At 45.0% G+C, this 27,227-nt stretch overlaps 1 protein-coding gene across 1 annotated transcript in view; it reads left to right on the top strand.

Annotated features, from left to right (window-relative positions):
- LOC144819631 (atrial natriuretic peptide receptor 2-like) overlaps positions 1 to 27,227 on the top strand; it is a 727,257-nt gene that overhangs the window by 683,605 nt on the left and 16,425 nt on the right. The window contains exons 18-19 of the mRNA XM_078677447.1: positions 7,486 to 7,584; positions 10,480 to 10,571. Coding sequence (XP_078533573.1) covers positions 7,486 to 7,584; positions 10,480 to 10,571 — 191 coding nt within the window. The remainder of the gene's footprint in view (positions 1 to 7,485; positions 7,585 to 10,479; positions 10,572 to 27,227) is intronic.

Genomic DNA, 27,227 nt, shown 5'->3' with positions numbered 1-27,227 from the left:
TCAATGGGTCATGTGTGCAGCATTTCCATGATGTGAGCCTAAAGGTTCAGAATAAATGGGTTCTAGATGCAGTAATTGGCAGCAACATTAGGAACGTGCTGGTATTACTGAAATGAGTTTTGTTTGGCCACTGATGGACTCCTCGACTTGCAGTGCAAACTCCCTAAATTATCGATGTGTTGATCTATCAAGGTAAAGATGACTGCATTGCCTTGGCAAATGTGTGTGTCTTGTTGATTTTTTACTTTACCTAAACCCATTGCTTTGGTTACTCTTTTAGGTGAATGACAACAGTAAACTATTGCGCCTATGGTGCCTTACCAACATTAGTTCCACTTACTGTTACATTCATTAAAAATTCATATTTTGTGTCTTCGCTTTATATGATGTTTCATGAGACCGATGCTTCCACAAATTACATTTTCAAATGCAATGCTGTTCTTACGGAATTTATGTTGATAGTATACCCCTTACAAGTTCATTTCATTATACATTTCAGTTTATTTCTGCTTGTGCACCAAATGTTTAAGTGCAAGCTGCAGTAAGCGCCCAGTGCTCCATGCTTCGGAATGTTCTTGGGGCAATCTATGTATCAGGAGAGTGCAGTCTGAAGTTCTACTCTAGACCTAGCTGTCAACTTCCTAAGAGGATACAAGGAATGGGCGGCTACCTACTTATCAACACATATACTTTAGGCCATGTCGACAAAACTATTTGAATATACACATTTGGCTTGCAAACATTAATAGCCATCTGCAAAATTTGGTTTTACACTTATACAAGGATTTATTCACTTGAAGATTTGCATTTGGATTTATTATCTCACAGAAGGTGAAAGAGGGAGGAAATGGGCATTCCATGGTTGGAATGCCTGTGAGTTTGTGTGCTCCTAAAAATGGATACATTAGTTGGCATTCAAAATCATTTCTCCCATCTTTTTTAGCAAGGGTCAGAATGTACTTCCAATAAGGACTAAAGTATATTGCTTCACAGGGCTAGAAGGGGAAGGTACCACCGCTAAAACTTGTTGGGGTGGAGAGGAAAATGTTTTATCCATAGAGGAAAAACTAATCAAGTGTATTGCATTTGCTCTACAGATTTTTCCAAAACCAAATATACATATGCACATTTGCTCATATGAAAATGGAATTTACAAAACATTTCTAGGCCTACTTCTGGAAATTTTATGAATATTTGAAAGTCATAAATCTGCACCCAGGCAAAGTTGCAGACATTTTGAGAGAGAGTTAAGACATTCTTTAGGAATTAAGCCATCCGTGAGTACTAATTTGTTTGGCCATGATCTATGTATTGCTATGGCACCTACCATACAATAGCTTTTTGAGAATGTTCTGGAAAGTCCCACAGATCAGCAAACTTTAGCCCTGTGATGTAACCATTCAAAGAGATTCTTTCTAGGGACTTGAACTCCTTTTCGTTTATCGCTTTTTTGTCATAATTAGCGCTCCCGGTTTTATGGTATTTGTGTTTTTTTTACATTTCCATCTGTATTTATTCATATTTATTTTTTGCAAACTTTTTCTGTATTTATCTATATTTATTTTGGGTTTTATGGAAAAATTAAGCTAAAATTAGTATATGTCCACATTTATTTAACCAGGAAATATGCACTCATGCTTGAATGCCTACCAGGTTTCAATGCGACAAACACATGCAGAAGATAAATCAATGTGCTTAGAAGAAAATATGAAATTACAGCATCAACCTTGTGCATGCTGTTAAAGCCTCTTTACTAAACGTCCTTTCGTTTTTAGCCCCCTTACCTATCCATCCACACAGCTAATGGCCTGACAGTCATGATTGACAGTATTTAGAATCACTCAAAAAGCAACCCAATTTCCGTTTTTATCCACATTTAAAAATAAATACAGACAAACAAAATGTTTTCTGTCTGTATTTATCTGTTAAAAAAAGTAACAACGGAAAGCATGGAGCCTTAGTCATAATTAACATGTTGGTGTTGCTTCGAATCCAGTGGGGTAACGCAATATGATGGTGCCCTGATGCAGAATGTGATGGAGGGCATCTGAGTCTACCATCACTCACAGATAGTCATTGGCATTGGCCGTAATTAAGCCCCTCTTGAATGTTTGGTGGCCCCCTCCAGTGCTGCCCAATCGGACTACAGAGGAAGAGGAAGCATTTGTTACACTTTTGTTGTCTTACTGTTTCTTTCTTGTATCTGCAGCACTCCTCTCTTGATGATAGCTCTTTAATCAATGCCAAGGTATAAACATATAATTCATGCCTCAAGCCCTTGACATGAGAAGACTTTACCATTTTACCAATTGGCGCTTTAATGTGAAAAACAGGAGATGGGATCTCACGCTCTCTTTCTGGGAAGCTTAGTCAAACTAAACTCTTTTATTCCAACATTACCCTTTATGTGACATTTGTAGCCCTATAATCTACAGACTATCATTGCACTAGATTGATTACAGTTGTTTCTAAACACTGTCAACACATGAAATGGGTGGAAAGCCTTCTATTATTGAATGAAACCTCTAAACATTGAATTGCATCAGACATTTGGCTTCAAATGAAAAAGACTCACTGGAAATGTAACGCCGCCGAAAGGGTCCAGTCGCTGTTACGCCATATCAGTTCATGATGAGAATCCTTCTCTCAGACTATCTAAATGTTTTTCCATTTGACTTCAGTGAATATGCTAAAGTCATTGTATTGCTTATTTATAGGGTGCAACTTGTTCTGTAGAAGCTACATATATTCTCCGACCTCCGTTTTGTGGTAGGTGTTGCACTATCTGTGTCTATTCTCAAGTTCTTCTCACACAGTACAATAATTCTACGCTTTCTTGCAGTCCTATCAGACTTGTTTGTCACAATCAGGAATGGGAAATAATTGCATTTTCTTTGCAATAACAAATCTGGAATTCTGATGGATTGGATAAGCACTATTTACAATCACGGCTAAAGTCTCAACCTGCAACACTCAAATTTAGGGGGTGTGTGGTTTACTGAAACACAGTTTATTCTTTGAGGCATAAGAGGAGTCTCATGGGATAACCCTTAGAGAGACCTGGAGTAACTCTCTAAATTATGAGCTGCACAGTCACTACCTGTATGAAGGTAGTGGGAGGAGCATTACAATGGGTTTACTGTTCCCTACTACCAGGATTTACCTGGTGGTATGGAACAGTACAAAATGACTACATGTCTGCCCATCTAAATGGATCGGGTGGGCATGTAGCCATTTCTCTGATGGCCCTTACTACCCAGCGGCATCGGAGAAGCTTGGCCACTGTGGAGACAGGGTAGTCTCTGCTGTGGCTAAACTTAAGGTCAACCTGCAATTAATTCAGGGGCGTAACACAGGCCCCCGCAGCCCACGCACTGCGGGGGGGGGCCCGATGCTCCAGGGGGCCCACTCGGCACTGCACTCTGTCCAGAGAGCTCGTAATTGAGCCCGGAGGGGGCCCCTCTACATAACTTGCAGGGAGGCCCCCTCAATTTTCATTACGCCAGTGAATTAAATTTGGCAGGTGGACCACTATATTGCCGGGAAGGGAACTCCATCACCATTGAGAAGGAGTATCCTCTCTGCCAATATGTAAATCAGGCCCCTAGAGTAGCTTTAGACAATCTTTAATAAATTGCAATCACCTATGAACTTTAAATTCACACACTTGACAGAAACACATTTAAATATGTCTCCATCCCTCTATGTTGTCACTTATAGGTTCTAACTGCGATTACTCAAACGCAGAAATTATATCTAGAGGTGAGCTTAACTTGTGTAAATCTGTATAGTGTATTCAAGTGGAATTACTTGGAAACTCTGCAAGATTATGCTTGAATTATGGGAGAAGAGTAATTCTGAATTTAGCACTAGTTCTTGGTGCAAAAATGTCCCCATCATGTCTAAATTGGAGGAAACAATGCATTTGTTGCTAAGAAACAGTTCTAAATGCAGCAGAACATGAATAGCGAGCACATCAGCCACTCGCTAAATGTACTCTCCCAGTCGTTTTTTCCCTCCAAATGACACCTAATTACATAACAAAGAATAATTACGAAATTATTGGTAATTTGGCATCACAGAGTAACACCGAATTATCAAAATTATTCTGATTTCTCCAAAGTAATTGAAATTCTGCCCAGGCCTAATTAAATTTATTTATGCATTTTTGTAGTCACACTATAATTTGTAATTGGCAGGGTCTAAGATAAATACTTTTCTCTCTCTAGAATCAGACCAGCCAGACAGAGACGGACATTAAGACCAGTATATACACCATTTTTAATTCTACAAGTTACTACATTGATAGAAACCCTTAACTTGTCTCCACCACTTCCCTCACCAAAATCTTCCTTAATTAAATCTAAGACTGATTTCGTTAGTGTTTCCTCTCAAATTATATTATCCATTAAGACACACTCTATGTATCCGTAAATCAACTAAAGGAGGCATAATTGATCAAAGGTCCAAACCCTTATTAGACACCCACATTGTTTTCTCCACATTGCTGAACAGCATCTGTAAAACAAAAAAGCCAAAAATGCAACGTGCAGTAAGATTAAATATGCAGGCTCATGTTTTCCCACATATGCACAGGAAACATCTCAAAATGATGCTCCTTCCAATTTACATTTTTTTATTTACCCTTAAGAGATTACAGAGGCCCATTTTAAAGAGGCAAAACAAAAATACAAGAAAAGGTGTGAGCATGTGCATTATATAACATGGACAGGCCCAGAAGCAAATTGCAGCAGTGGGGGAACAGCTGAATGCTGCTGAATGGCACAGAAAAACAACTCATAGCAGGGTGGGGCAAGGGAATGAAGGAGGAGTTTAGAGAGGGAGCTCTTGGAAAAAAAAAGAGAGCATAAAAAGCGGACCATTATATGGCATAGTGAGGGAAACCTGTCAAAAAAGGGATGGAGTTCCTGGAGAGGGATGAAGGTCTACCAGGTGATAAGGTGGGAAAGTGCTTCCTTGGGAGGAAGGGCTCTCACATATCCCAAGGGATGTGTTGCTTTATATTCAGGCAGCTCCTCGTTGGACTGGCACTGCAATGCCCAACCGGCCCCACAAAGGGGCTCTTTGCCTGAGTTCCTTTGTTTTTGCTGATGTGAAGAGTGAGGTGTAGTGGGGGGGTGTGAATGGAAGTGAGTAGATTGGAGAAAATGTGTAATAAAAATGACTACATAGGCCCAAAACACTATTTTAATCTCTGGGTTCCTTTGTTATGGTTAAATACGTGGATTCAGGAGAGAGATGGATATAATGGTCCAATCCAGCATGTGCAGTATTTCTAAGGGAATAGAGAGTCAACATGTTTCATGCCTGTTATTGTCTAAGAGATCATGGCATTTCATCAGGACCAATCAATCAATCAATCAATCATGACATTTGTATAGCGCGCTACTCACCCGGAAGGGTCTCAAGGCGCTGGGGGAGAGGGGTACGTTACTGCTCGAACAGCCAGTTCTTGAGTTGTTTCCTGAAGGAGAGATGGTCCTGGGTCAGCCGAAGGTGGATGGGGAGGGAGTTCCAAGTCTTGGCTGCCAGGTAGGAGAAGGATCTTCCTCCGGCGGTGGCTCTGCGGATGCGTGGTACGGCGGCGAGGGCGAGGCTGGTTGATCGTAGCTGGCGGGTGGGCGTGTAGAAGGTCAGGCGGTCGTTGAGGTACTTGGGGCCCAGTTCGTGGAGAGCCTTGTGTGCGTGGGTGAGGAGCCTGAACGTGATCCTCTTGCTGACGGGGAGCCAGTGCAGGTCTCTCAGGTGGCCGGAGATGTGGCTGTGACGGGGGACCAATAATCATTATCTATTCACATAGGGATGGTGCATTAGTGCACGTAGATAGTACCATACCCTGGGTAATCACACAAATGCATTATGTACCTTCTGGGGAAGACCAAATCGCAAGGTATTAGGGACCCCAGTCATATGGGCCAGAACGGACGCTCGCTGGCGTACTGAAGATAGGTTGTTGATGATCGTGTCTATCGGCCGACCTACCCATCATTCTGCCATTACAGGAGTCTCCGGCAGTGAGCGTCTGTTCTGGCCCACACAACTGGGGTCCCTAATCCCTTGCAATTTGGTCTTCTCAAGAAATATTTGCCTGATAACACACCCTATCGATCTCGAAACTGGCATCAAACAACCTGAGATGTCCTAATAAAGCTGTCATCCTTACAAGACTGCATGTTGTTGTTTTGCGTGTGTTTGTAAACTAATCTAGGGAAGCTGAAGCTGTTGTTCTCTGGTTGTTTGTAGTTCTTATAACCTTGCCCTGCATGTAAACATACAGCATACTCACTCAAAAAGTGAAATAACTTGTGAACAAGAAGCATAATTATTGATGATTGAAGCTCATGTAGAACATAAAATATGTATTACAGAGTCCTGCAAATAATGTTTGCATAACGTAATATATAATATACAGTGCAATAAATAAAGTTTACCAAAAACATTTTTCTCAGTGGCACTAATGCATTTCGTCCAAAACAAGATCTGAGCATATCTGTTAGTAGGTTTATTCTCAACTGGTTGGACTAGTACTTTGCTTGAGTTTTGTAACCTATATAAGAGTCCAGGCCTACAGTCTTGCACATGTCTATTCACATGAAATTGTTTTGGAGGCTTACTTTATCTTGATACTTCTTGGATATTCGGGGTACTTTCCCCTTTACATAACTCTAAACAGAGAATCAAACATGTCACAGCACTCCAAGTATCTCAACACCTCGGAATACATAGGGCCTGATTATGACTCTGGTGATCCATGTGACCGCCGTAGCTTTCTCACAGTCTTCTTGCCCGCTTCCCTGAGAGTCCCACCACTGGTTTACGAAACGGGTGGGAGGACCACAGTGTGACGGCCGCCTCCGCAGACATTGATGACAATGCTTCTGTGGAGGGAGTGGTGAATGGTGGCGACAGGGATTTGTACCACTGCCCATATCACGACTTACCCTACTGCCGACATATCGCTGGAGCGGACTCTGATCTGAAGGTGTATGTGCCCTTCAGGTCATAATGCTGGTGCATAATGGAAGAGCACCAATGCCATTGGGTCGGCCGGAACTATGCCTATTGCAGCCATTTATGTTTTTAAAAAAAACACCACAAACTAACCAGGAGCACAGTCCGGAACTGTCAAACAGTGCACTGTGTGGCCGTCATTGCACTCCAGCTTCATTCTCCATTGTCCAATGGTTAGCCCCACTGAATGTTGAAATACGCCAGGCGGGGAAGCTGGCTTCTCAGTGGAGTACCCGTTCCCACCGCAGCGTCGGACTGGCAGTTGCATCAACAAAGTCCTAATCAGGCCCTTGGTGTCAGTCCTTTCACTAGCTCAGTCCCAACATCAGAAAAATCATTTTTTCATACAATTTAATGGATCTGAATCAATGTAACCAGTTTCTTTGATAACACTGTCAACAACCTTTCATCTCATATTGCCCATGTACGTTTTCATATGTCCTCCTTTAACAGGACCAGTTGTGGCTGGAGTGGTTGGAACTAAAATGCCACGCTACTGTCTGTTTGGTGACACAGTGAATACAGCATCGAGAATGGAATCGACAAGCGAAGGTAAAGTTGGTATGTGACAGAAGGATCACTGACAGAATATTGTATTAAAAAATATCTCTGTCAAAAACATTATGTCAATAACTTAGTTTACCATAATAGTGTGATCCTATACTTATAATGATAAGTACAAAAATATCAGAAAAAAATATTGTTGACACTAATATCCAAAAATAGACAACCATATCAACTTCTCAATACAAGTAGAATTTAAAGCAGTACATTCTAAATATGTTAATATATAATTTTAAGATAATGTAAATTAAATATATTTCACTAATATTTAATACTATATATAAATACATGCTTATATAAAAACACAAGTACATGCCTTTATAAAGACACATTATATATTCAGAGAGTGTAACATAAATAAACAATATTTATTTTACATTATTTAATTAATATTACGTTTTTTATATACATATATATATAACATATATATATATATATATATATATTTCATAAATACCTGGTGTAGTTCTTAGAAAATACCAGAGTCGAGGCCCAGTTTGCTCATTCAGTGCTCAAGGTTTATTTAGCGAAAATAAACAGCCCCTACGCGTTTCGAGGTAATCCTACCTCTTGATCACGGGTGGAGTACAAACAAAAGCGCCATTCTTTTAAAGTTGAAAGTGAATTGCATTACGTCATGCATCACGTGATAATAGACATTGAAGACACATTAAGGTTTTAGCAACAAAGTTTCAGTTCTACTTAAATCATGGCTTTACACGTCACCTCAATTAATACAGATTGTGTGGCATGTCCGCTACAAAATTCATGATTTGAAATTACATTCGTATATTCTGCGATCAGTGTCACAATTACTTGCTGCCCAAATACGACATAATGTATCACGCCCCAGTGGGCTCATATCTTCGTATTAATGTCCAAAATGAAGAACAGTAATTCACCATTCCGCACAATTATGAAAAGAATAAGTGTCCAACAATTCTTAATTGCGGCATGCCTACAACATGAATAACAAAAGAAAATAAATCACGCCCGAGTGGGCTCGTATTGTTGCAACAATGTTGAAGGTGGAAAGCCATGATTTCAATTCCGCCCAAGTGGGCATGAAGTCCAGGACCTGAAACAAAAAGTAATGTGTTTTTAAGCCTGACCCACTCTATTACTCATACACCTATATGAGTAATTTTGTTATTCTGAAATATGAGTAAACTGTTGTCGCATCTCTACTGAAATTTTCTAGCTTTTAAAGTAACATGATTTTAACTGGCACTTGTTTTTTTAGAACACATCGTTTTCTATGGACAAACATAGGCTTAAAAACACATTACTTTTTGTTTCAGGTCCTGGACTTCATGCCCACTTGGGCGGAATTGAAATCATGGCTTTCCACCTTCAACATTGTTGCAACAATACGAGCCCACTCTGGCGTGATTTATTTTCTTTTGTTATTCATGTTGTAGGCATGCCGCAATTAAGAATTGTTGGACACTTATTCTTTTCATAATTGTGCGGAATGGTGAATTACTGTTCTTCATTTTGGACATTATTACGAAGATATGAGCCCACTGGGGCGTGATACATTATGTCGTATTTGGGCAGCAAGTAATTGTGACACTGATCGCAGGATATACGAATGTAATTTCAAATCATGAATTTTGTAGCGGACATGCCACACAATCTGTATTAATTGAGGTGACGTGTAAAGCCATGATTTAAGTAGAACTGAAACTTTGTTGCTAAAACCTTAATGTGTCTTCAATGTCTATTATCACATGATGCATGACGTAATGCAATTCACTTTCAACTTTAAAAGAATGGCGCTTTTGTTTGTACTCCACCCGTGATCAAGAGGTAGGATTACCTCGAAACGCGTAGGGGCTGTTTATTTTCGCTAAATAAACCTTGAGCACTTAATGAGCAAACTGGGCCTCGACTCTGGTATTTTCTAAGAACTACACCAGGTATTTATGAAATTGAATGGTTTGGCGACCCTGTCGAGCGCCCGCCGTGCAAGCGGCAGAAGCACGCCACTTTTGTAAGGAGATATATATATATATATTCCATGAAAAACCAATGGCTACAGGGACGACACTGTTATGCTCAGATTTCACTCGTACAAAACCAGTGAAATTCAGCACTTATAGTTACCTGATAGCTTACGACCCTGCAATGTACTGCTTATGACCTCACATATTACATCACTCATGATATGGTCAGTAACATCACTGATGGCATCTCAAATTACTTCACTGATGACATTATCAAGTGATTGTAAGTATTTTTAAGAGTTTATGGGTGTTAAACATATACACTAACTTACTACAAAGGTTAGATTAGTAAACTAGTTGTACTACCAATGAGTGATACTATCTCTAACATGTGTGACCTGAGTGGGTATATGACCGTATCAGTGTGTGAGTGGGGTCTGTGAGTGACTGTATGGGTGTGTGAGTGCATGCATGAGTGACTGTATGGGTGACAGAGTGGATTTTTGACTAGGTCTGTAGGTGTGTGAGTAGTTGCGTCAGTGGGTGTATGTGTGTGTATATCTAAATTTTGTATGGGTGTGTGAGTGAGTTTGTGAGTGGTTTTGTGAGTGTTTGAGTGGCTGTGTGGGTGTGTGAGTGGCTGTATACTTGTATAAGTAGGTATATGAGTAGCTGTGTGGGTGAGTGAGTGACTATGTTGGTGAGTGAATGGATATGTCAGTGGCTGTAAGGGTGAGTGAGTAGCTGTGGTAGTGACTGTATAGGTGAGTGAGTGGTTTTCTGCATGACTCTACAAGTGAGTGACTAGGTGTGTAAATGGCTGTATGGATGAGTGAGTGGCTGTTGAAGGAGTGTTTCTGAGGTTGCTCCATTCCATCTAGCCCTTGTTTAGAGATGGATATTTTTTATGAACGGATGAAAATGTTTCTTTCAGCTCTCAAAATACAGTGCAGTTCAAATGCACACCAACTTCTGGAGCGCATTGGAAAATATGTATTGACGTGTCGCGGAACTTTACAAGTCAAGGTAAGTGAGATGTACTACATAACCAATCTACGCATATGCAAGTATGCACGAATTAGAGAACGTTTTTGATATGTTTGTGTAACAGGGCTTTTCATATAAGTCACTGCATGTTATTGTGCTTATACAATAAAGCGTCAGCGACCTGATTGACCCTCGTGACATATTCAAACATATATTTGAGTTAAGTTCTGGACGTTCACTTAAACACGAGGGAAATTTTCTTTCATAGAGATTAGACCTCATACTCCTTTTTTTCTCCGTTCCATAATAGTTCTTGCTGCGTCACACGGTTCGGCGGTGAATCCCTAGTTTTTTCCCATTTGCTAGTTAAGCACAGTTTTTTTCCGTTTTATCTGATTTTCATCTGCTATTAGTCATGTTTAGACCCTGAGGTCACATATCTGGTTGGTGCTGTTCTTGTTAAATGTCATCAATTTTCTTGAGCTCCCGTAGGCAACCTGGTAATAGTGGCAGAATGGAGAATATATAATTGCACATGTATAATTACACATTTCTTCTCCACATTCTGCCATGCAGACTGGAAGTTCCATGCACCCCTCACTTCAAACCTCAGCTTTCATCGCTCACCCCGTATTGCATGGTCTTGGACTGCCGGCCACCTCCCCCCTTAAAACACTGACTGAATTACCCAACTCAACCAGTCGACACATGGGGGTCTTTGGAAGTCAAGGGGGGTTACGGGGCCCCCCCCCCGGCCGTATTTATTAAAATATAAAATTAAATCAAACATTTTAATCAAATAAACATTTCTGACAATTATTAAAATGCACACTTTTCAGACGATTAGATTGACATCCGTTTCGACATGGTATGATGGGCTAACCTTAACAAATAGCTAGTACAGCGGGTTTCCTAACGTAATCTAATCATCCTGAAAATTAAACTGCATTCTAATATTTTTAATAAAGTCCTACGGCAAGGTCGCCAACCGGTGTCAGATCCTTTTACAGCTGCGCTCTCACGTTGAAGATGCGCATGCGCAACCCAGGGCACGTTACACCCACGTGCACTCCCTGAACTCCATTTAACCATAACAGGAGGGCCCAGACACTCGCGCACCTTAGTGACGTCATAGTGTTGTGAGGGGTGGCTACCAGCCTGAGGAAAGCGTAGACTCCCTCCCCCGCACCCTTTAAAACGGGATATCATATCCTGCCCCTGAAGTTCTGAGAGAGACCAATGGCCCCTCCCGCGGGCGGCCCCTTTCGTGAATGGGTCCGCCCCCCCGTAAGGACCTTAAAATGCTGCTCACCGATTAATGACCTTACCGCCAGACACACATAATAAATACGACATTGCTATTCTAAAAGGAAAAAAGGCCTAAGGAGAAAATTGTTAATACACAGCAAAGCACAACACATATACATATACAGATACTCCTGTAAGCGGGAAAAAAGGCCTAAGGAGAGAATTAGTTAAATATCACGGCACTGCACAAAATATTTACATCTGTTCTACCTTCCAGTAAACGGGAAATTCAAGGCCTACTGGATCAAACCCCCTAAACCTATAGTCCGGCACATTGACAAACCTGATTCTTACCATTTGCCAGGCCCCAAGGTCTGCTAACAAGGGATGGAGGGTGGGGAAAATTACACGGCCCCACGGTGGGGCGAGGAGCGAGCCTGGGAGCGCGGGCACAAAGAGGCCGCTTCCCGCGCTCCCCAGGCTTTTAACCCTTTCGCCGCCGCGACCCCGCCCCCTCGCCCCGGAAGCACACCAGTACTTCCGGGGCGAGGGCGCGGGGCAAGCGGCCCCGAAAGGGACGGGGTGTGGGAGGGGCCGGGCCCCGCCATGCTTGCGTGGGGGCCTATTGGCCCCCCCTTGTATCATGGTCTTGGACTGCCGGCCACCTCCCCCCTTAAAACACTGACTGAATTACCCAACTCAACCAGTCGACACATGGGGGTCTTTGGAGGTCAAGGGGGGGTACGGGGCCCCCCCCCCTGGCCGTATTTATTAAAATATAAAATTAAATCAAAAATTTTAATCAAATAAACATTTCTGACAATTATTAAAATGCACACTTTTCAGACGATTAGATTGACATCCGTTTCGACATGGTATGATGGGCTAACCTTAACAAATAGCTAGTACAGCGGGTTTCCTAACGTAATCTAATCATCCTGAAAATTAAACTGCATTCTAATATTTTTAATAAAGTCCTACGGCAAGGTCGCCAACCGGTGTCAGATCCTTTTACAGCTGCGCTCTCACGTTGAAGATGCGCATGCGCAACCCAGGGCACGTTACACCCACGTGCGCTCCCTGAACTCCATTTAACCATAACAGGAGGGCCCAGACACTCGCGCACCTTAGTGATGTCATAGTGTTGTGAGGGGTGGCTACCAGCCTGAGGAAAGCGTAGACTCCCTCCCCCGCACCCTTTAAAACGGGATATCATATCCTGCCCCTGAAGTTCTGAGAGAGACCAATGGCCCCTCCCGCGGGCGGCCCCTTTCGTGAATGGGTCCGCCCCCCCGTAAGGACCTTAAAATGCTGCTCACCGATTAATGACCTTACCGCCACAGGCCAGGTAGTTTACCGACTATCTGGCCCCCCCCCCAAACCGCCTACCCTGACAGGTCATAACTTCCTAATCCAAACAACCCTCTACCCCTGCTATTTAGTTCCCTATCCCTAGGGCATCCCCGACTCTGTCCACTGGACCCCCCACCCTGTGAGTAGAGCCTCTAATAAACGTCAACCCCTCATTATCAGCCGACTGTTAGTCTACTTGGTCCCGAGATGACCCCCTGTGGGATATTCTGCGATTAATGTGTATGAAATAGTTTCTCAAAACCAAGTGTTGATCCTCTTTATCGAGTGATTCTTCACCGAGTGACTCCTTGCACTCGCCTCGTCGCCCCCCCCCTTTTACGTGCAGCCTGGGGAAAACTGAGCCCCCCCTATGGTGCAGTCTGGGTCCTATCATCTGATGCTAAGACCGGGGGTATCCTGGTACTACCATTCTACCCTTCCCACTGGCATACTGTACAGTCTGCTAACCATCCACACCCAGCCACTACGCTCTGGAAAGTGTTAAGTGTATGGCACTACTTTTAGCATGGAGATCCCTACTTCCTGAACGGGTGAAATGAGGCGTTGCATAGGCCTATCATTCCTAGGGTTGCCGAGGCCAGGAATGCACACCCTTGTGTACTGTCCCATCTCTACCGATGTCACTTACCAATTGGTGATCTATGCATATACCATGCTGACACTGGTGGCCCTGCGTGCACAGGCGCCGTTACTGTAGGTATACAATCTCCTGTTAAGGCAAATACTGCCATTTTTTGTGAAACAACCTCCTGCTACATTACTGCCGCCAGCCCAATTAAGGGCTTACACACCGAAACAATCAACTCTGTGTTGGCACCTCCTGCGTCTTCTGATCGCTCGCCCATCACACTTGCGTTGTTGTTTGCCATCCTCTACCTGACGTAAGCATCCGTTGGGCTGTCCACCTGTAGCACCTGTTGTGATGCGGAGCACTCCAGATATCCACCATGGACCCGGCCATACATAAATGAAAAAGACAAAACACAAACCATTAGTGTTTCTGGCGATAACTGCTGTACACGTGCAAGTCTTATATTGCCATCACTTGCTACGTTTGAGATCCGATTAGTGTCAGCTGCATACTCCTAAACACTTCCGACTAAGTGTTGAGCATAGCCTCAGTTTGTGTCCCCTGTAGCGTGACTGTATTAGTGTTATGAAGAGTGCCCTGAAAAAATGGCCTTCCTTAACGAATACTACCCCGTGTGCCGTGACACAAAGCATGGAGTCCCTAGTGCATACCATAGCGCCCTCATGACTCCTTAAGGATGATTAGGATAACAGTTTAAATGAACAGTCAGTTTGTATTAGCACCCACGCAATCACAACTTGATGCGATATACGTATTCTAAGTATCGAACCCCTCCCGCCTGACTGTTGGCTTCGACCGTGGCTGACAGTGGTAACGCGTAATATAACTAAGGGGCCACCATAACCTATATATATTATTCATATGATACCAGACTGAGCATCATTCCCTTAACAAGTTGCAGGTAACAGGTGGCCCTCCAGCTGCCACACATGATTTTCCAATCAATTCATAGCACACCGCCACCTATTGTAAATCATGATGCAACATTAGTTTCAAGAGATCCGGGTTTAATGTGTTACCGTTCATTAACCCATTCTGCCTCCCCCAGTTCAGCCCTGTTCATATGCAACTCTGTCTGACCCTCCTGCCCATATTAGAGCACCAGCAGTGTCAGACCTTCCTCTTTAGATCCATTCTACTAAGTGAGTCCTTTGCTTAAATCGCACGGTGCCTGGTAACTCGTGCTACACATTTCATAGATCTGGCTAGATCAATGTTTAAAGCGTTTAGTACCATCTCCCGAGCATCTCAATGACAAGGGGTACCACTATAAACCAAATGTAAGTAATTCAGACAAAACAGGGCTCCTCGCTCGGAGGTGGCACTTCACACCACATTTAGGTTTCCATAAGAAATCCACTGGAGGATTCACTCTCTTGGTCCGAGTGGTAAAGCCCTGGAAGTAAATGCCACCTAAGTCTTGCTTCATTCAGTGATGCATAAAGTTCAGAAGAGAAGGGTTGGATGTTCATGAGATAACCATGTGACGCACCCACCACAGGAATGAGCAATAATTAAAACATCAATCCCAGAGCCATCCTGAGGTCCGGGCCCGCCCCATCTAGAAAACAGACCCAGGGACTTGCTGCTGTCATTGTTTCTAAAAATTCCAAGAAACCAACCCTCCACACCAGAATGCCATTCCGGACTGATGAGCGCTGCCTATTTGACAGTCCCTACCGTCGCATTCAGTGATGCATACAGTTCAGAAGAGAAAAGAAAGTTGGATGATTATATGTCAGGCAAACCTCTCACTATGCTCACCTAATTTGGCTCCCTGATCCGGCTAGATCCATGTTTAAGGCCTTCTGAACCACCTACAAATCATCTCAAGGAGGAAGGGGGGGAACACTACCTACAGAACGTATGCAATGCATACAAAAAAGGGGGGGGGCAACACCTTGAATTCCCACTCACGTTTCCATGAGGGCTCCCTTTCAGGTCCCAATGGCCAAGCCCTGGCAGTTATAGTCACCTAGTGTTCGTTGCCTTCAGGAATGTTTAAAGTTCAGAAGAGAAGAGTTGGGTGTTCATCAGTTAACCATATGGTGCACCCCCCCTTAGTGAGCAACATTCGACCACCAATACAAGTTCAATGTATGTCATCTGCGTCAATCAGCATGAACCGGCTGTAGGAAAAGGTATAATGTGCACCGCACACCCCATAGGAATGAGCAATAATTCATATATCGATACACGAGCCATCCTGAGCCCTGAGCCCGTCCCAGCTAGTAGATGGAGAAAGAAAATCAAACCCAGGGGAGAAGTTATGGCATGACGTCATGGCCTAAGAGCCTTCCCCAGCTAACAACCTTTGAACAACTTTGTAGGTATGATGTTACTTGTTGTTGTATCATATATCTGGATGCAGAGACTACTAAAGGTGGAACCGCATAACCAATCCGCCATCAGAAGTCACATCAAAAGTCAATGCTCGAGTAAGAAGGGCAGACATGCTGAGAAAAACAACCACCAACAGTCCACAGACAGACATTACAAAAAGTGATTAACACCTGCAATGGGGAATCACACCGGTCGGTGGTTGTGATCAGTGAGACAGCAGAATACCAACAGCAGTAACACAGAAGGGCAAAATTGGGTTAAGCCACAGAACTAGCACACGAAGGAACGGTCCCTGCAACCTCTTCAAACAGGCGCCCTCAGGTCAGTCATGACCAACACTGCACAAGAATGTCGCAGTATGTTTGTGGAACGTGGCCATTTACATAATTACGGGTGTTTGGATACACCAGTTGTGGCATGCCAGTGTCTTGACATGGAGTGGCATGTTACGCATTTCAAGCTAGGGGTCCTGCTCCTGCTGCACTCAAACCTAGGCACTAAAAGAAAGAGGTCTGCTGAGTCGGTGCAGCAATTTGAGGCGAACTGACATGCTGCTCACCACACAGAGCAGGTCAGGTCAGAGTACATAGCAGAGACCCATGGACTAGTCGTCCTCGCACATCCGATCTTGAGGTACGTTTGAGCAAACGTTGACCATCAAATTTGCATTAATTTTTCTTCATGACAATGACAAAATTCTAGTTTTTAGTAAGTATTCAATGAGAGGCTGATACCTCACTTTTGAGTTTAATATGGAGAGCAAATAACTAGAGCTGGCACAAAGTGTACCATCCTTTTCTTACACCCTAAGAGGGGTCAATCTATAAGGCTAAACGTCCATATAGGCCACTGATTGTTTAGTACATCAGAAGGGCCAATATTTTTTAGTATGCACATGCGGATACTCGTACAGCAACTATTCATAAGGGTGAACCAGGTTCTCGACAGTCTGAGACCCGTAACCACTGTATCCCGGTGCAGTGTTCCAACAGGAAACATGCAACGCGCATTCAGCAATCCTCAGGAGTGAGGAGGGATTAAAGAATAGTTTTCTAGCCAGCACCCATATCTAAAAGCCTTACCAGTCAAGAAATTCTCTTGGTCTGAAGTGCATCTTTATTAAATGTTCGTTGAGAGTAAGTTTCAAACAGAGTTTGACTCTCAAACCTAGCACCTGGTGTGTAATTTAGCAATTTAGGCAAGAGGTAAATAGATACGAAAAGTGAGAAATTAGAGCAACGTATGTAATTACGCTAATTATTACTATTTATGTGGCGCACAATACAGCTGTTTTAGAACATAATAATAAAGTATGTTTACTTTTATCCAAATCAATAGAACCCGTGTTTTTGACCAAAGAATAACAAACGATTGAGCTAAACATGCAAGGTTTGAAATGCATGCTTTACACACACCACGCAGACGATTTCAGCGGCAACATAACACACGATGCTGTTACTAGCATATAATTTGTCATTCACACAACACACAAAACCCACTGAGCCGCCTTACACGGATTTGCTTGCACATCATCACACACGATGCTCTGCAGAAAACACTTTATAAGTTAACGCTCTGGGTCATTATGATCTTGACCTCTGAGCAGAGTTTCTCCACAGACCATCCGTAGTAAGTATTTAACCGGTTAAGATATCTTCACCATATTATAGCATGAGATTTGCCGGCTACAAACTGACTTCGGAGGCTGCTACGCCAGCCCCGCTGCAGTACCCATAAATAGCGGTCTCGTCTGAACTATCGTACAGAAAACCAGCAAGCACACCCTTAATATGGCTTTTCTCCCTTATCTCAAACTCTTCGAGAGCAGAGATTTTTGGCTCAGTGCAAGTACTGCTGTATAAGTACCGCACGCTAACCAATTGCGCCACTGGAGCTCACTGATTTCAACCCTTCCCAGTTGAGCCATCCAGAGCTGACCAAGTAGATACTGGCACTGCTCCCTTATTCACTGTGCAAGATCGACTCACATAATAGCATGTTATCATGACTATTAAAAATACAGTCCTAATGGAATAGTTTTGTGAATTCGGCTATATCATGTGCTCTGTCTATTGAACACCCCATACATTTGCCAGTTCTGACACAATCTAGGAGAAACTTTTGATTATTTGTAATTAGCACATAGTACGAATTACCCCCAAAAATGAAACATTGTCACTTAAGGCAGTTGAGGTGGACACCCGCGGTCCCAAGGCTCACCCATAAGGATGCGATCTCCGCTTTTCTTCATCCGCGGGAAACGCCGGTCATCGCCGTCTTTGCACTGCCTACGGGGGGACTAGTCTTCGGCCGGCCATGGCAAAGGCCACACTAACAGGCCGTTCCCAGCGCTCAGTTGCGCCGCTCCATCAACACCTTCATTCGGAACCTCTGAGAACCACCGGGGCTTGAAAAGACGCCTCTCCCGCCTCCATGTCCATCGCGTTCTTCGTGATCCCGCACGGGCTCGCAGTCTGCACCACCTGTAGCAGAAAATAAAAGACAGGATTATTCCGCCCCTCGCTGGGGGGGGGCACGGAGCAAGCCCGGAGGTATACTCCCCTGCCCCACACGACATGCCGCCAGCGAGCCAATTCCAAGTCCTGGCGCCTCCGCTCCACAGGGTGTGCTCCCACGAAACGCCGACAATTCCTGGACCTGGAAAACAAAACAGAAAATTACACGGCCCCACGGTGGGGCGAGGAGCGAGCCTGGGAGCGCGGGCACAAAGAGGCCGCTTCCCGCGCTCCCCAGGCTTTTAACCCTTTCGCCGCCGCGACCCCGCCCCCTCGCCCCGGAAGCACACCAGTACTTCCGGGGCGAGGGCGCGGGGCAAGCGGCCCCGAAAGGGACGGGGTGTGGGAGGGGCCGGGCCCCGCCATGCTTGCGTGGGGGCCTATTGGCCCCCCCTTGTATTTCTCTTACGACGTCACTGGATTGCTCTGGAGAGTAGGAATAACGTGACATCACACATGCAGGCAGGCCCGGTTCTAGAGTGGGTCAGGTGGGCCAGGCCCTCCCAGGATATCCCGTGGCCCACCCAAGACCCATTCGCAAGCAGAAAACATACTTTGTTCATGTTCTTGATGAAACAACCATGCGTGCCTACAGCCTCGCTATTACATCCTAATAGTGGAATTTTCATGTGTAACGCCAATACCTTGGGCTATTTTAAGTGCCTGGAGGCAGGTGTGATGTTTGATGTCACAGGGTATGGTTTCTATAACTCTGAATGTGTAAACGAAAGGGATACTGCAGACACCCCCACTATAACGATACCGCACGGGTCACACAGTAATTAAGAGACGAAAACAGATTTATGTCAGAAACACAGTGAAGGATGTTGCCACAGCAAAACACTAAGTGAAAATGCCCATACAATCAGGATATACATTTTAGCCGGGTTTGTATTTTTTTTCTTTCTGATGTAATGCTATTTTTTTATTTAGGGCTAGAATCGCTGTCATTTATGCGGCTATGGAAGACATGGTTGACTGAGTTATGTGGCAAGAAAAGGCAAATTACACAGTGTAATGTGGTGCATTTTGTGATATTGCTTGGTTATTTTTAAATGTGTGCATGTTAACACTATCTTGGCAAAGGTTACCCCTCATTAGTATAAGTTTAACAGTAAAATGCAGCCATAGACAACGGAAAGTTGACTAGTCAGCCTTTGCCAAAAGTCTCCATTGCTAAGTAACACGAGTCACTGCGTTTTTTGTAACTTTTGATCCATTTGAGCCCGAAATATGTTTTTCTCTTGAAATCTGCAAATTATGCATCAGATGATGGATTGTGTGACAAATGTAGCAAATCTACAATTATGCAGAATATGCTCTAGCCTCTGAATCGCATATTTCCAGTGGCCCTGCTTAGGGCACTACATTAAGCAAAAAAACCTCTGACAATGGCATAGTTGTGACTCTTCTTTAGTGAAAAGACTTGTTATGTTTCAATAAAACTACACAAATACAGAATGGAAGGAAGCAGGGCAGGTGCCTATCATACAAAGAAAAGCACTGGCAAAATGTGTTGCCGCTCTACTCACTCATTCTCCCAAGGTACTCATAGAAGGCGGAGCTCTCTAATAGAAGGAACTTAAGAACATACACTCCACTTTGACGCACCAATCAATCAATCAATCTATCAATCAATCAATCAAAGCATTTGTATAGCGCGCTACTCACCCGGAGGGTCTCAAGGCGCTTGGGGGAGGGGGGGTCCGCTACTGCTCGAACAGCCAGGTCTTGAGTTGCTTCCTGAAGGAGAGGTGGTCTTGGGTCAGGCGGAGGTGGATGGGGAGGGAGTTCCAAGTCTTGGCAGCCAGGTAGGAGAAGGATCTTCCTCCCGTTGTGGCTCTTCGGATGCGGGGAATGGCGGCGAGGGCGTGGCTGGTCGATCGTAGCTGGCGGGTGGGAGTGTAGAAGGTCAGGCGGTCGTTGAGGTATCTGGGGCCTTGGTTGTGGAGAGCTTTGTGTGCGTGGGTGAGGAGTCGGAACGTGATTCTCTTGCTGACGGGGAGCCAGTGCAGGTCTCTCAGTTGTCCGGTGATGTGGCTGTGACGGGGGATGTCCAGGATGAGTCATGCTGAGGCGTTCTGAATGCGCTTTTCTGAAGTTTGGCTGTGGTTCCGGCGTAGAGGGAGTTACCGTAGTCCAGTCGGCTGGTGACGAGGGCCTGGGTGACCGTCTTCCTGGTTTCGGTGGGGATCCACCGGAAGATCTTACGTAGCATGCGTAGGATGTTGAAGCATGACGAGGAGACGGCGTTGACTTGTCTGGTCATCGAGAGGGAGGAGTCCAGGATGAAGCCCAGGTTGCGTGCGTGGTTTGTTGGTTTGGGTGCGCTGCCCAGGGCAGGGGGCCACCAGGAGTCGTCCCAGGCGGAGGGTGATGATCCTAGGATGAGGACTTCCCCCTTATCTGAGTTCAGTTTCAGGCGGCTGTTCATCATCCACTCGGCTACGTCTTTCATCCCTTCGTGTAGGTTGGTTCTGGCGGTTGCGGGGTCGTTGGTGAGGGAGAGGATCAGCTGGGTGTCGTCGGCGTAGGAGATGATGTTGAAGTTGTATTGGCGTGCGATGGCCACGAGGGGGCTCATGTAGACGTTGAAAAGCGTGGGACTGAGCGATGATCCTTGTGGTACGCCGCAGATGACTTCGGTGGCCTCGGATCTGAACGGGGGGAGGCGGACGACTCTCTGTGTTCTTCCGGCGAGGAAGGAGATGATCCACTCCAGTGCCTTCTCCTGGATTCCGATGTTGTTGAGGCGCTGCACTAGGGTGCGGTGGCAGACCCTGTCGAACGCTGCGGGCAGGTCCAGGAGGATGAGGGTCGCTGTTTCCCCGTTGTCGAGCAGGGCTCGGATGTCGTCGGTGGCTGCGATGAGGGCGGTCTCGGTGCTGTGGTTGGCCCGGAAGCCGGATTGCGAGTGGTCGAGGGATCCATTCGTCTCGAGGAAGGCGGCCAGCTGTCTGTTGACGGTCTTCTCGATGACCTTGGCAGGAAAATGCAGGAGCGAGATGGGGCGGTAGTTTTTGAGGTCGGTGGGGTCCGCTGATGGTTTCTTCAGTAGAGCGCTGAGTTCGGCGTGCTTCCAGCTCTCTAGGAAGGTGGCGGTGTCGAAGGAGGCGTTGATGATGTCCCGGAGATAGGGTGCGATGACGGAGTCGGCCTTGTTGAAGACGTGGTGAGGGCAGGGGTAACGGGGACAACGGGAGACTGGTAAACAGGGGCACAAGCAGAACAGAGTTGAAAACTGGTACAAGATATTAACACAGGCAAAACAGGGGCACAGCTAGTACAAAAAGAAGAAGAGACTGGCACAAGATACTTATCACAGGCAAAACAGGGGCACAGCTAGAACAAGAGGAAGAAGAGACTGGCACGAGATACTTATCACAGGCAATCTGGGCGCTCAGCGGAGCGAGGCAGCAGCGGAGGGGTCAGGGGTCGAGGCACTCACTGGGGGGGAGCCGCACGGTGCGTGAAGCGACCGGCCCTGCAGGCAGGGACAAAGGTCACAGCTCACCACCGTGCGGCGACCTCCATAAGTGGCCAAGTGGGAGGGCGGAGCAGCTGGGAGGCGGGAGCGGGGTGGCCAATGGGTGGGTTACAGAAGGAAAGGGGGCGGGCCGTAAGGGAGCAGCGGCGGGGAGCGGGGAGGTGGAGAAGCGACGGAAGCAGTCACGGGTAACGGGGACAACAGGAGACTGGTAAACAGGGGCACAAGCAGAACAGAGCTGAGAACTGGTACAAGATATTAACACAGGCAAAACAGGGGCACAGCTAGTACAAAAAGAAGAAGAGACTGGCACAAGATACTTATCACAGGCAAAACAGGGGCACAGCTAGAACAAGAGGAAGAAGAGACTCGCACGAGATACTTATCACAGGCAATCTGTGCGCTCAGCGGTGCCAGGCAGCAGCGGAGGGGTCACGGGTCAAGGCACTTACGGGGGGGGGGGGGGAGCCGCGCGGTGCGTGGAGCGACCGGCCCTGCAGGCAGGGACAAAGGTCACCAGTGACTTTACATTTATTCTCTCCCAACAAATTCTCTCATTTTTTCACATGAATATCCAGAAATAGATTATAGCCAGGGCCACTGGAATTATGTGATTTTGCAGCTACAGCATTGTACGCATAATTATCGATTTGACACATTTGCCATATAATCCGTCATCTGCAGCATAATTTGAAGATTTTAATAAAAAAATATCATAAAAGAATAAAATGTTTTTTTAATGCAGTAATGTGTTGCTGCACAGTGGATGACCCTTCCCAAAGGTTTACTGGTCACTAATGAGGTGAAACTTTTTTACACACTGTTAACGTGGAAAAAATGACAAAATAATAAAGTAATACTATTCCACATTACATTGCAAAATGTAGTTAGTCCTGCTGCATAATTTGATTCTTCCCTGTTGCATAATTCTAGAGGCCCTGATTACAGTGCTGCTGATCAACGGGCCCTAAACTGATAAGAGAGAGAGAAGGGTGAGGTGGAAAGTCGCGAAGGTGAAGTAAATAAATGGGAGGGTAATCGGGGTAATGAGGATGAGGCTGAGGAAAGAGGGAGGATAGACTGAGCAAAAGGAGGAAGGTGGTGGGAAGCATAGAAAGGCAAGTCAGAAAGAGAGAGAAGAGTAATCAAGCAGTGGCAGCTGGCATCGCTTGCGGGTCGTGGGGGGGAGCGTAATATAAAAATAAAAATAAACCTACCTTACCGCCGGGTCCCGCATCTCTGCTCCTGCTCTCCTCGTGCAACTCGAGGAATAGGAAGCACAGCTAGGCCCCATTGACCAATCACAATGCTGCAATGCAGCATTGTGATTGCTCGAGGAACAGGAAGCACAGCTAGGCCCCATTGACCAATCACAATGCTGCAATGCAGCATTGTGATTGGTAAGCACCCATGCTCCCCTGACCAATCACAATGCTGCAATGCAACATTGTGATTGGTCTGAGCCTCCTGGTTTGATGCTCAGCCAGGGAATGGGGGCCTAGGTATGTTCTCCATGCATGCTGTAATGCAGCCTGCATGGAGAACAGGGACAGTGCGCATGACTGTTTTGGGTGGCCTAAGATAGCCGGACAAACAGTCATGTGCATTGAGGAGTAGGGAAACCGCTCCTCAAATGCCCTGCTCTTAGAGCAGAACAGCCCCACCCACCCATCTGCTCGCAAAGCAGCACAAGCATAAAATGATAATAACTCAAAGTTATTATCATTGTATGTTTCTACTTCTACTTCGCACCACTTAAAGGCAGTGAGGCGACACTCCACCGCCACAGCGGAGGGGCCGCCACTGTAAGCAAGATTGAGTGGAGGGCGAGAAAGATAGAGATGGCTGAGGTATAAAGAGAAGAGTGGGGTGGAGAGAGAAGCGTGAGGTGGAAATAGAAGAGTGAAGAGTAGTGAGAGTACGGTGATGCACAGAGAGAGGTTTGCATGTTCAGGAGAGAGAGAAAATAGGATAAGGTGAAAAGAGAGGAGGGTGAGGTGAAAGCAGTATGACAGTGAAGTGGAGAAAGCGAGGGACATACAGAAACAGGTGGCTATGTTGGACAGACAGTAGGATGATGTAGAGAGAGAAGAGAGTGAGGTGGGAGGAAGTAGAGTGTGAAGAGGACAGGACAGCAAGGTGAAGTGGAGAGAAAGGAGTGTGAAATCGGAAGAGAGGATGGTGGCAGAGAGAGGAAGGATGGATCAAACCAATAGGTTTAAACCTCTAAAAATGCACAGATAAAAATAGTAGTCAGAACCCAGCAATCGGTATGGTATGCAGCTCACACTCAAACATGACTACCCAACATGCACAGACCCAACTCTTAGAAACCTGAGAGTCTCTGGAAAGCCCACTTATCTTTATGGCCTACCCATTCTTCTTCATGGTCCATCCGGATCCCAAATCCTGGAGCCCAGCCTGTTTGCAGGGTGAGTCTAAAAGTGTTGCACTACTCTCCTCACAAATCACACTACTCATTATGTACTCCCTGAGTTTCGGTAAGGTGGACCCTATTGTAATCTTTAGCCTCTCGTTTTTGGTCACACCGCTGCTACTAGTGTCCCAAACCCCAAATGGCTACGCATCCTATGCAATAATAATAATAATAAAGGCGGGGCTTATTATCACGCTATCTCCAGCCACTTCTGGGGTTTCTGATGAGGCGATTCAGCTGCATCCAGCAGCGCGCGCTCCCCTGGGCGCCCCTAGCGCTCTCAGCACAATGGGTCTGCAATCCGGAGTTCCTGCTGTGTTCACAATATTCGAGGAACGCTGAGCGTCATTGAAATAGCAGATATTTCTAGCACCTTCTCAAGGCAGCTGCAAATGTTTCTGTGCATTTTGAGTGAAGAAATGAACTGCAGTGACCGTTCGATCTACCTTAGCTTGTATGGAGTAATCAAATTACAGCACCTTTTTTTACTATTTGTGAATAAGTGTATGTCTCGCGTATGTCTGTGTAAGGCTGGAAGGTTATGCCTTGCATTTCCCTTACCGAAGTGGAATACTACATTTAGTGGTTAACCTGTCTTTTTATAGCATTCGAAGACTAATTTATGCCAATTTTAGTATTCAGTAGTATTCTTTTTGGGAAGGCTAGTGCATGAAGACTACTGATTTTTGAGTGGTACTTCTTGAATACTAACAGAATACTAAGCACATACTTATTTGTAATCGCATAGTCTTCATTTACAATGCAGAACATTTAGTGAATACAAACAATTTGAATACTACTGGACTTTATCCAGACTACTATTAACATTCTATTCAAGCTGCATGCTGAATGGTAGATTAATGGTGCCTTATTTATTATACTATTTTTATGCCTTATTTATTATACAAGACGTTCTTTTCGGGCGATAAAAAGGGTGTCCTCTGAGGTACTGTTCTTCACACTGGTGCCATTTTCTCTCCGGCACGGAAAGCCTGTTGCGCACCCTTTCTTGTTAGTTACTTGGTCTGTTTGAGCTAGAAACGATTTTTTTGGGTTAAAATGTGCAAATTGTGCTGCAAATGATATATTATGAAGCGAAACCATAACTCTGTGTAAAACACCACGGCTCGGCATCTCATGATACCAGTGACCCTGCTCGTGCTCCTTGAAATATCCTGCCTGTGGACAGCTGAGTGACTTCTTGGTGCTTTCTCCACACTCTGTTCTCTTTCAGTCCCAGCGATTGTGCCCTACAACCTACAATGCCTGCACCCACATTTATCGGTTGAGCATGTTTTTTCATTCTCAGTGTTTCCAGATGAGGCAGGCTATTTTGACCGGCATCGAACAATCGAGCATGGTGTGGGGTCAGGGAATGGGAACCTGAGCTCTCCGCGTGCTATAGTTAACATCTTCATCATTTATACGCCCCCCCCTTTCATTTTGTACGCACATAACTATACACACTGCGGGGACTCTGGTCATCGCAGTGCCGTGGCCCATTACAGCGATGTTTGTGTGGATTTTTTTTGTGTGCGTGAGTGTACCAACAATGAGGACACTGAATAATTTTTTTTTTTTAAAACCTCCCTTACACAGCTTTCACTCGCGCCCCCCCTCCCTCCCTCTCTCTCTCTCTCTCTCTCTCTCTCTCTCGCGGACACGCTCCTCCCCGCCCCCCGTGTGGGAGTGGCGCACTTTTATTCACAGTGCCAGTCTTATTTAAGTTGAACATCAAGGCCAGCGGGTTCCAAGGTCTGTTTATGAAATTTACAGCAATGCATATGGGAATGTACGGTGGCACTTCTAGTGAAGTAAACACACTGTAGAGTGGCATTCAAGTATGGAGTAATTGGGTTTTTTTGCTAAAAGGAATGCTTAATTTCAACTCTATTCGTTTTAAAGTGTTTGGTGCCTTGTAAGGTATCGCATTCAAAAAGTTGACAACTCTGCCCACTTTGAAAGCGTCGACGTAAGTCCTTTTATCCGCAGCAGGGGGGCAATAAGTGCTCTAGCCAGCAGAAAAGAGTGCTCTTTGTTTCGCCAACGCCCTCACAATAAGAGGACCCACCTTTTTTGTGCCTTGCCACCACCTGCACTGACCTCTATTTTATTTATTTATTTATTTATGCTTTTTCTTTTATATAGCGTGTCATTACCCAAAGGTGCAAGAGAACTTTACAGTAGATAACGTTCGTTAAATAAGGTCCAAAATTACAAAGTAGCAGATCGTTACATAAGGCATATATTTGCAAATGTACGCTTTACATCCTTATATCTGTTTGCTTTACAACAAACTAAGATCATTATACAAGGTCCAACATTGAAAATGGCATATGAAACATAGAGCACAGAATTACAGCTGTTCGAAGTAGGGAGTATAACATGCAGCAATAAACCGATAGTCTGTCGGCTGGTGCCAAGTAGGGACATAGTTTCACTTTCAGCGGTTTAGGGGTTGGCGCATTAGAGTACACGTTAATCTGTTTTTCAAGGTATTGGGTGTAATGTCCGCATCATTTTGGTTCTTGTCAGGCTGCAGACATTAAAGAAATGTCACATTTTGTTTGGGTTACCTTGCGGGGATTGTGATGGATAAGCCTCGTTCTCTAACCAGGGCTTTTCTCATCGTTAACAAATATTAATAAATATGCTAAGAATTGTGGGCTATACGTTTTTCCCTTTTTGGTTTAGATGG

The sequence above is a fragment of the Lissotriton helveticus genome, chromosome 2_1 (assembly GCF_964261635.1).
Source record: "Lissotriton helveticus chromosome 2_1, aLisHel1.1, whole genome shotgun sequence".
Classification (NCBI taxonomy): Eukaryota; Metazoa; Chordata; class Amphibia; order Caudata; family Salamandridae; genus Lissotriton; species Lissotriton helveticus.
Note: the sequence above shows the minus strand (reverse complement) of the source record. Positions and strands in the feature narration are given on the sequence as shown.